Source organism: Centropristis striata, chromosome 5 (genome assembly GCF_030273125.1).
Source record: "Centropristis striata isolate RG_2023a ecotype Rhode Island chromosome 5, C.striata_1.0, whole genome shotgun sequence".
Classification (NCBI taxonomy): domain Eukaryota; kingdom Metazoa; phylum Chordata; class Actinopteri; order Perciformes; family Serranidae; genus Centropristis; species Centropristis striata.
The window spans coordinates 6,037,742-6,047,629 of NC_081521.1; the positions used below are offsets into that span (position 1 = coordinate 6,037,742).

A 9,888-nucleotide genomic window follows, 5' to 3' on the forward strand; every position below is an offset into this window, starting at 1 on the left:
AAGTTAAAGCTAGGCTAACTTTGTTAAGCTAACTAGCCATTAGTTAACTTTCTACGTTTGACCCCGAACACGCTAAAGTTATGTCTAAGTAATAATATAAATATAGCTAATTGCAGTGAATAACGACGGGCTATAGTCTTACCGGCTCTTTCATTCAACAACTTCTCGCTTTTGTTAGTTTGCTAACAGCTAATGTAATGTTTTCGAAATTTAGCCTCTGAACGGACTTCTGAAGTGAGGAGCCTCGTTACCATAGTAACAACAAACAGGTCGCTCCATAGACTGTAGGTGAGATGGGCGGGGCTTCTCATGTGTATTACTGTTGCCAGACAAGGAAACTATATCATATCATATCACATCAAATCAAAATTACTTTATTTATCCCCGAGGGGAAATTCAGTTAGTCTGGTAGAATCTCTGGATGAATGAGTATTTGTTTGCTCAGACTGGATAGATAATACAGTGGATAAAGCTTTATTATCATTAACTATTCAAGGCTTATAGACAGATAAGAGTTTTATTCTCTCTAGAATTATCACACCAAAGTTAATAGTATTAAAATGACTCCAGTCAGTCAAAAAATCAAAATCAAAATTATTTTATCTATCCCCGAGGGGAAATTCAGTTAGTCTGGTAGAATCTCTGTTAGAATGAGACTAGAGCTGCAACAATTATTTGATTAATCGAACAATAACCGATTATTAAATTAATCGTCAACTATTTTGATAATTGAATAATTGGTTTGACCCGTTTTTTAAAAAAACAATAAGTCCAAATTCTCTGATTTCAGCTTCTTCAATGTAATTATTTCTGGTTTCTTTGTTCCTTTATGACAATAAACTGAATATCTCTTTGGTTTGTGGACAAAACAAGAGATTTGAGGACGTCATCTTGTGGTTTGGGAAACACTGATTGATATTTTTCAACATTTTATATTATTTTAATATTATTACTAGATACATGATATAATATAATACAATATAATACAATATTATTTGTAAAATTGTTTTATAATGATGTGAAAAAACACAACTGATATTCTTTTGTCTTTTATGAGAATGGGTTATAATGTCCTATTTCCCTTGCTCCCTCGGCAGTTTTGGGTAATTGCCTGTTTCCACCAGTAGAGGTCGCTTTTTCCCTCTAATTTAAGATGTTTTTAATGGTTTTCTCACTCCCATTTGTGCACACTGTTCCAGCTACTAAGGTGTGCTTCTGTGTAAAGTGAATGGGGTCAGTTTATAAAAAATAATAATACAAACCCCAATTAATCCTGTAGCAGATATAATGATAAGATAGAGAGAGCAAAACATATTAATCATTTAAATATATTTATTTAAATTATTTGATGTTGTTCTCAAGACATAAAACCAGACATATAACCAGCACTGTGCTGGAAAGTAACTCGGTACATTTACTCAAGTACTGTACTCAAGACGTTTTCAAAATAATTGTTCTTTACTTGAGCGTTGTGGGATGAGGTTGCGTGCTGTTTGTAAAAGACTGCATGTCAGTGGAAGAGCACCCACTCAGATTGTTTTGTGTATTCCAGACATATATGGGATTATGATTACTGATGCAATTTGTAAGTAGGGCTTTAATTTTCTGGGTTGTTTATTAGGGCTCATTTTAACTACTTTTGCTGGTTTGTTTTCTTTAAAAAGGAAGAGTATGAAAAAAGTAACTAGTAGGCTAATTTAAGCAGTCAGATGCAGTGGAATAAAATTGTACAACATTTCCCTCTGAGTTTAAGTAAGCATGTAGTTGCATCAAATGAAAAACTATTCATTTGAAGTACAACTATATCAAATTTGTTTTTAAGCACAGTACTAATGACTGGATTAGCATCAAAAGCACATTTTATGGAGGGAACACATTGCCCCAATTCTCGCGTCATTGCACTGGCTCCCTGTTAATTTTTGTATTTATTTTAAGATTTTATTGTTTGTGTTTAAAGCTTTGAATGGACTGGCCCCACAGTACATCAAGGACCTGTTAGAATAATTTGAATATTATACTGTACTTGTTGAAAATGAAATGTTACTGTCTTCCTCTCTTTTCCTCTTTGACATTTTTCTCCCAACAGTCATTACAGGTCACTATGCATGCGTAATTCACTGAAACCTTGATAATGTCTATCTCTATGCATTTATATTAATCAGGTAATATGATTTTGATACATTGATTGTGTTTGTGTGTTAATATTGATGTAGAAAACTATGATTACTTTAATTACATATATTCCATGTGCTTAAACTAATTAAGATTCTATAATCACAAAAAATAGTATTGTCTGTCTTATATTTTTTTACCTTTAAAAGAACATGTAGAACTCTGAAGAATAGTTGTTATATTTCTGTAGAACATAATAAGGCAGTATGTTCATCATAACAAGTTTGTTAGCAGGCCACAAGGCCTTGTCCTGGGTAGCAGTGATTGTTTTGCCCAGGTGGCCTGATGTGTGACGGTGTGAAAGAAGACTGGCGAATCAGCGGAGGGGCAAGGCTGGACTTCCTGGAAGAAATCTACCTTCATTGATATAATTAAACTATGTTAGTGTAAAACTGGGTTTTTTTTTGCAGGAGTAGAGACAAGGTTTTCAGACTTCATGACCTGAAACCTGTCTGTGTGTATCAGGGACAGTTAAACTGATTCTTAAAGTGAATCCCAGAGCTCTGTAATTCACATTTCTTGACGTATTGTAATAAAACTATGTTAAACTGAGAACTCAGACGACTCCAGCTCATCATTTCCCCATCAAAGACTGCGCAGAAATAATTGGTGAGGTATTTTTCTGTTGGTGTCAGATAATTCAATTTTGAAGGTTTACTCATGCAATTTTTCTAACAGACCTCATCCAAATCTATACTCCAGAACACAAATTGAGGTCCGAGGGCCAACTCCAGCTGGTGGTGCCTAGGGCGAGACTTAAAACCAGGGGGACAGGGCTTTCTCTGTGGTTATTATCATTACTTTATTTTTATTTATTTTTTATATATTTTTTATCAGTATTATTATTTTCTCTCATTAATTTCCTGTCAATCTACTGCTCCACACTCCAGTAGTCCAGTAGGTGGCGGTAATGCACCTGTACGTTGGTCTGCCAACCGCCAATAAAACTCAAAAGAAAGGGACGAAGAAGAAGGTTTTTTTTACTGGCTATGTTTTATGCAATGCTTTTGATCTGCTGTAGGGGCAGCAGGACGTACCGCCCGTGTAGTTTACGGTACCGGAAGTAGACACGGGACAGAAGAAGAAGAAGAAGAGGATCTCCTCCGCTAGCTAGCTAGCTACTGCTGGGAAGTAGCGTCAACATTTTCAGGTATTGTGAATTATATACCCATTATACTTGTGTAGAGTTATTGATACACGTCGATAGGCGACTATAAAATAGAGTAACACTAGTTTCGGGTGTGAGTGTTCGATATAATTGCTCAGAAAGGTGGAAGTTGTCTTTGTTTTGATTCGTGTTGACGAACGTCAGGCTCCAATGTTGTGTTTTGCATCCAAGGCCCAAACTGTTGTGATTTAGGATTTCCGGTGTTGTGTTGCTATCAAGCCGAACAGCTTATTACCAAAGCCGATATAACGCCGCTAGATAATTGTGGTGATGGCCAGATGAAGCCCCATGAAGCCTTGAAGCTTTTCATCCAATTGGTTAAAAAAAAAGGTTAATTTCTCGAGGCTTCATGTGCTCACAAACCTCCTGCTGGTCAAAACCTTTACTATCATTTCAACTGTTAGTGATGGCCGATTGTCTGTTTGCAACTGTGTCAGCATGGGAATAATATTCACAATATAGTCTTAGTTCATCAGTTATTCAACTCAAACGGATCATTACTTACATATCAAGAATTTATCATAAACTATAGAATCCCAATTCCTATTAGCGAATTTAATATTGACATAAATGCAATCCCTCTAGGCGTAATTATGATATTTAAAAGTACATTAAAACAAAATCCATCATTATTGCCCTTTGATCCAACCAAACTTGAAATCGGCCAAATTTGTTCCTCCTCTACACGCAATAGTAACCGTAATATACGCTCTTTATTTCAGAAAGAACTCGTATCAACTCCATTTTTAACAAACTCCATTTGTATATAACCGTAACTGGAAAAAGATCTGGAATATCTGCTAGATATATAATCAATAATAAGGTTAAAGAAGTATATTTTAAAATAATTCACAGAATTTACCCATCGAAAGTTTTTTTTTTTTTTTTTTTTTTACAACGATTTAAGAAAGACATAGACTTAAACTGCTCTTTCTGTGAAGGACACCCTGAAGATGTTTTTCATTTATTTTGGTCTTGCCCTTTCTCAACTCAATTATGGGAAAATATTTGTAACCTGATTTCTTTTTCCATTGATCCTCATTTGTCCCTGTGCTTTGAACATATACTGTTTGATTTTACTGACTTTCCTTTTGCAAAAGAAAAACAATACTATATCATCAATCTCGTGATACAGTTAGCCAGATGGCATATCCATAAATGTCGTTACGTTAATCAAAAACCTCTCTTTCTTATCTTTGAAAATGAAACCAAACAATATATTAAGTCTATTAAGAAATCTACCAACATGAAAGCTATAAAAACTTTGAGTTTATGTACACAATGTTTTTGTATGAGAGCTTGCCTCTGTATTGTTGAAACCCCCTAACGGCGTTTGTGGGTGTATTGTCATGTATTGCACCATTTTGCTTTAATAAAGTTTAAAAAAAAAAAAAAGCATGGGAATAATCACTGCCAAGAACAATTTAATTTGATTTTATGTGGTGCTATTAATGTTAAAAATAATTTTAAAAAACGTGTCAGTATGATTTCAGTCAATGTTTGAATAAATCCAACAGGACATGAGATGTTAATGTTAAAACTGTTGGAGTGTTTTCCAAAGTTTAGACAGCGATTGTGCTTATGAATACTGGGGTGATGATAATGATGATGACTTCATTTTTATTAAGAAAGAATATTTTTGCCACTGTGCTTGGACCCAATTTTGCGGGGATCCATTGCGCTTTATATATGTTCATATATCACACCAACCTGATGCCAACACTGGAACCATTCCCTGAACCAGTGAGGCTTCAAACATCATCAATGACATCACTCGCCCTTAAAGAAACAAGCGTCGATACGTACTTCATAAAAGACTTCCCGGATTTCTCGACACGCGCTCCGAAGCCTCGGCACAGTCCGTCCCATCACGAGATAATTGTGATTATCACCAGTCCAGTGTCCCAAGTGTCTGAAATTCTATCAACTCACATGAAACCTTTCTGTCATTTAGGATATTACCATAATGAGTTATGCAGAGAAGCCGGAGGACATAACAAGGGAAGAGTGGATGGATAAACTGAACAATGTCCATATTCAGAGAGCTGATATGAACAGGCTCATTATGAACTACCTGGTGACAGGTGAAGTACCGATTTTTTTTTTTACTCATTATGTTCTGGTTGTCTGTAAATGGGTGGTTGACATGAACTCAAATTCAAAGTGAAAAAAAGAATAATTCAAAAATATATGTCAAATTACATACAATTATGTTCCCTTATATGTGAATAATTCAAAACTGAATGTGTCCATTTCTAATTCTTCATATATTTAGCACATTATTAACTTTTGGTGTGGTAGTCCTAAAATGTGTCCACCGGTGCAACAAAATAAAGAATGTCATTATTTAATTCAGAGAATGTTGGACAGATAAGATAGATAAGCCCAAGGCATATTAGTTATGAATATTTTTATCAATTTACATTATTTTCAATGATCAATCAATGTAAATTGATAAAAATATTCAGATCAATGCTTAAACTGCGTTGTACCAAAGGACTACCTTAAGACGACCAGTTCCAACACTGCACGGAAGTAGTAATATTATGAAAATATTTGAGACAGAACTGATCTTGTGTCCAGAGATGTCTTCTGTCCTTCCAGATTCTGGAAGGACCCCTCTCAGTAATGGGTTGGTCACATTAATGCCTGTTTTATATCTACATAATGGCCTTGCTCCAGGAGGACACCAGTTTTGCGGACAAAGTGTAATGTGTCATAGTAACTCTACATAGGGACCTTAACACTTATATCCTCTAGATTCATAAAGTAAACACTTGTATGACATGCATTCAAGTATTTTAATGTATTTAGATTAATTTTTCATTAAATTACAGTTGTTTTAAGATAAGTTATGCTACCTAGTACAGTTGCACCGGTGGACAAATGTCATGTTCAAAACAGAATATTTGCATAGTTGAAGAACGATACTCATTGTTTGCAGATGGATTAGATGTAGAAGAATGAACTGCATATTAAAACATTAATTTTAATGAAATATTATCAAATTTTAGTAATATTTGTCACTGGGAACACAAAAATTGAGCGTCACGTCAACCAGCCAAATATCAGTTGTTAGGTGCTTGAGAATGACGTGGAGAATTTCACCATGATTTTCTCTTCCACAGAGGGCTTCAAGGAGGCAGCGGAGAAGTTCAGGATGGAGTCTGGAATAGAGCCTAGCGTCGACTTGGATTCCTTAGATGAAAGAATTAAGATAAGAGAGATGATCCTGAAGGGACATATCCAGGACGCCATTGCACTGATCAACAGTTTGCACCCAGAGCTGCTGGATACGAACCGTTACCTCTACTTCCACCTACAGGTAAAATTAAAAACACAGCTGTTAGCCGTTAGCCATTGCAAGCATTACATAATCATGATCAAGACATGCAGTCAAAGTTAGTTTGAACCAAGGTTATAATGGTTTTGGATTTTTCATTAGTTTTAGTTTTAATTTCGTTGTCAATTTTTGTTTTCAAATTCAGTTTGTTTTAATTAGTTTTTAGAGTGTGTTTGCTAGTTTTTTTTAGTTTTTATTTTTGGGAAAATGCTTAGTTTTGATTAGTTTTTTGTAATGGGGTATTTGTTGAGTGAGAGATTCAAAAAGGTCAAAATTAATTTTGCCATTATTTCCCTTGTCTGATCCATCTCAGCCCCAATAAGTTTACTAAGTCATAAAACCAAATAGATTAAATAGATTTCATATCAACCAAAAAGGTTTACATATGAAAAAAGTTGACAAAGACGAAATCTAAGGACGTTTTCACTTTCACTACAGTTTCAAGTAGTTATCGTTTGTCTAAAAAAAAAATCTTTTTTATTTTCAATTCCAGTTTTCGTTATTTCGTTTGTTTTCGTTAACTATAATAACCTTGGTTTGAACAGCTGGAAAAATAAACAACATGTCAATAAACACTGATTACTATGGATTTAGATGTGATGATAAAGACTTTGAGAGTCTGGAAATGTTTGATTTACGCACCTTGAAAGTGCTTGAAAAGTGCTTGAATTTTACTCTTAAAAAGTCATACAAACCCTGAACAGAAATCCAGGTGTTTAGCAACTTTTAGCAATTAATTTCGACTGTCTGTCTTGGATTTCTGTTATTTCTACTCCCTATTTCACCGTCTGGCCTTTTGCGTCTGCAGCAGCAGCATCTGATCGAGCTGATTCGTTTGAGGGAGACCGAAGCTGCCCTGGAGTTCGCCCAGTCTCAGTTAGCAGAGCAGGGCGAGGAGAGTCGAGAATGTCTGACCGAGATGGAGAGGACACTGGCCCTGCTGGCGTTCGACAACCCTGAGGAGTCACCTTTTGGAGATCTGCTCAACATGATGCAAAGACAAAAGGTTGGATCATGGCATATTAGCAAATCTCATACCCGTTTTGTCTATTTTTCATGGAACCAAAAATATCGAAAGCATACAAAAACATAACATGTATGTGTCTTTGTCTTTTAGGTGTGGAGTGAAGTGAATCAGTGTGTGCTAGACTATGAAAACAGAGAGTCAACACCCAAGCTGGCCAAGCTCCTGAAGCTACTGCTGTGGGCTCAAAACGAACTTGACCAAAAGAAAGTGAAGTATCCCAAAATGACAGACCTCAGCAGGGGAACCATCGAGGACCCCAAATAAGGACCCGCAGTGAAGACAAACCACAGCATTACAAAACGGACACATTTCCTTTATCTATTTATACCCCGACAAACTGTCTCATATAGAATACAACCTTTTCTTTTTTGTAAGGGTTGCTTTTTGATACTTTAATAACTTAGAATGTGCAAAACTGGATTGAAAATTAATTCTCACACTAAAGTAACATGCAGACCATTCTTTTACTTGGTATTATAATTTACATATTTGTTTATGTAAGATTAGTATATTTCAGTTACACTAGTTTTTCTGTCTGTTGGCAGGGAAAGTTGTTGGCATAGGAGGGTGTGAATTAAGCCTAAATTAGGCTGTCACTTTCTGTGTGTGACCAGTTTGATGTTCAGGGAAAATGGTTGGCTCGGTATGCACTGCCTCAAATATACTTATTTTTCTTCCTTACAAAAAACATACACATTTCAGCTAGTAGTTTTTAGCTAGTGCTCGACGTGACGACAAGAGCCACAGCAAGATGCTTGGGATCTTTCAAACTACTGTGACTTTGAAAGTTAAATTCTGCTTAAGACATGAACTGCATTATTGCTTGAGACATTACAAAAAGATGCAAACACGGACAGGAAATAAGAAAGGACATACTTTAAAGTTATACATACCGTAACAATTAACATGTGGGACAAGGCAAGATTCCTGGACTGCTAGAAACTTTGCAGCGTACTGTGACTGTACAAGCTTAAAGGCAGCCTCAGTTTCATACTGTTATAAAATATCACAGATATTAAAAGATGTGAATGGATAAATCTGTGTTCACAGACATGGAGACCCTTACAGATGGGAGTATTTACATGTATGGAATAAGTAGCTCTTTTGCTAAATTTGATGTGCTTTTTTTGCTGGGATATTATTTTGCAATAAAAGTGAATTTTTAAACTGCGCAACTCATAACGGACATTAAAGCTTGCCGTGTTTTTAATTGGAGCAAAGGTGGAAGGCAACTTAGTGCATTTACTTAAATACTGCACTTATGTACAATGTTGAAATACATTTACTTTTTTTTAAAAGTATATTTCTACTTCACCTCATTTTCATAACTACAGTTATACTATAGATTGAACAACCCAGTTACCTAAGGAGTTAAAATAAGCTCCACTTTGACAACTAACTAGAATGTAAATGTGACTTACATTTCAATGCATCACTAACAATTTAATAATATGCATATTGGAAGATTTTTTAATTAAGTATTGAGATTCTTTCCTTAAGTAGAATTAGTTAAATGCAGTATAAAAATACTCCATTATTGTCTTATTAGCAGACTGTTCTTTAAATATTAAAAGTAAATGTATAGTGCAAGTAAAAGTCCCCTGAGAGTGTTATACAATAACATTTTACTTAAGTTAATGAGAGATTAATATTCAAGTTGCATTTTGCTGTTGAAGTGCAGTGTTACAGTTTGGTAGTGCATCATATTTTATGAATATCACATGTTTTGTACATAAAATTTTAACCTGTAAAGTAATGACTAAAGCTGTCAAGGAAGTGAACTATTTTACTGTTTAGTGGTGGAGTAGAAGTATAAAGCAGCATGAAATGGAAATATGTACATTATTATATGTTACATTCCACCAAAGTACAGAATATCTTTACTTGTGTGTATTACCAGTGGTGGAATGTAACTCAACACATTTAGTAAGTACTGTACTTAAGTACAAATTTGTGCTTTACTTAGCATTGAATGCTGCTTTTTTCTCTTCTACTCCACTAGGCAAATGTACTTTTCACACCTCTACATTTATTCAATAGCTTTAATTACTAACTGTTTTAGACTAACAGATTTAGATTATCATTATTATATTTAAAAGAAATCATAAATGATAATAATCATTTTTATTATAGGTCAACCTACCCAGCTGTACATAAAGTAATTGAAATAAGCCTCAC

The 9,888-nt window shown here is 34.9% G+C and overlaps 2 protein-coding genes across 2 annotated transcripts in view; one reads left to right on the forward strand and one right to left on the reverse strand.

Annotated features, from left to right (window-relative positions):
- Positions 1 to 301, reverse strand: part of dnah12 (dynein, axonemal, heavy chain 12) — a 46,494-nt gene extending 46,193 nt beyond the window's left edge. The window contains exon 1 of the mRNA XM_059333111.1: positions 143 to 301. The gene's annotated coding sequence lies outside the window, so the exon portion shown is untranslated. The remainder of the gene's footprint in view (positions 1 to 142) is intronic.
- Positions 302 to 3,174: 2,873 nt separating this feature from the next.
- On the forward strand, positions 3,175 to 8,892 carry LOC131972395 (glucose-induced degradation protein 8-B homolog). The gene is made up of 5 exons (XM_059334232.1): positions 3,175 to 3,322; positions 5,295 to 5,424; positions 6,469 to 6,665; positions 7,492 to 7,689; positions 7,801 to 8,892. The coding sequence occupies exons 2-5, from the start codon at positions 5,307 to 5,309 to the stop codon at positions 7,972 to 7,974; spliced, it is 687 nt and encodes a 228-aa protein (XP_059190215.1). The 5' UTR covers positions 3,175 to 3,322; positions 5,295 to 5,306; the 3' UTR covers positions 7,975 to 8,892.
- Positions 8,893 to 9,888: the final 996 nt, after the last annotated feature.

Excerpts from the sequence above, each read along its gene's own strand:
- LOC131972395 (XM_059334232.1), top strand. The coding sequence starts at position 5,307 with ATGAGTTATGCAGAGAAGCCGGAGGACATAACAAGGGAAGAGTGGATG. Across the intron at positions 6,666-7,491 it reads ACCTCTACTTCCACCTACAG|CAGCAGCATCTGATCGAGCT; the intron begins GTAAAATTAAAA and ends TTGCGTCTGCAG. Across the intron at positions 7,690-7,800 it reads ACATGATGCAAAGACAAAAG|GTGTGGAGTGAAGTGAATCA; the intron begins GTTGGATCATGG and ends TTTGTCTTTTAG.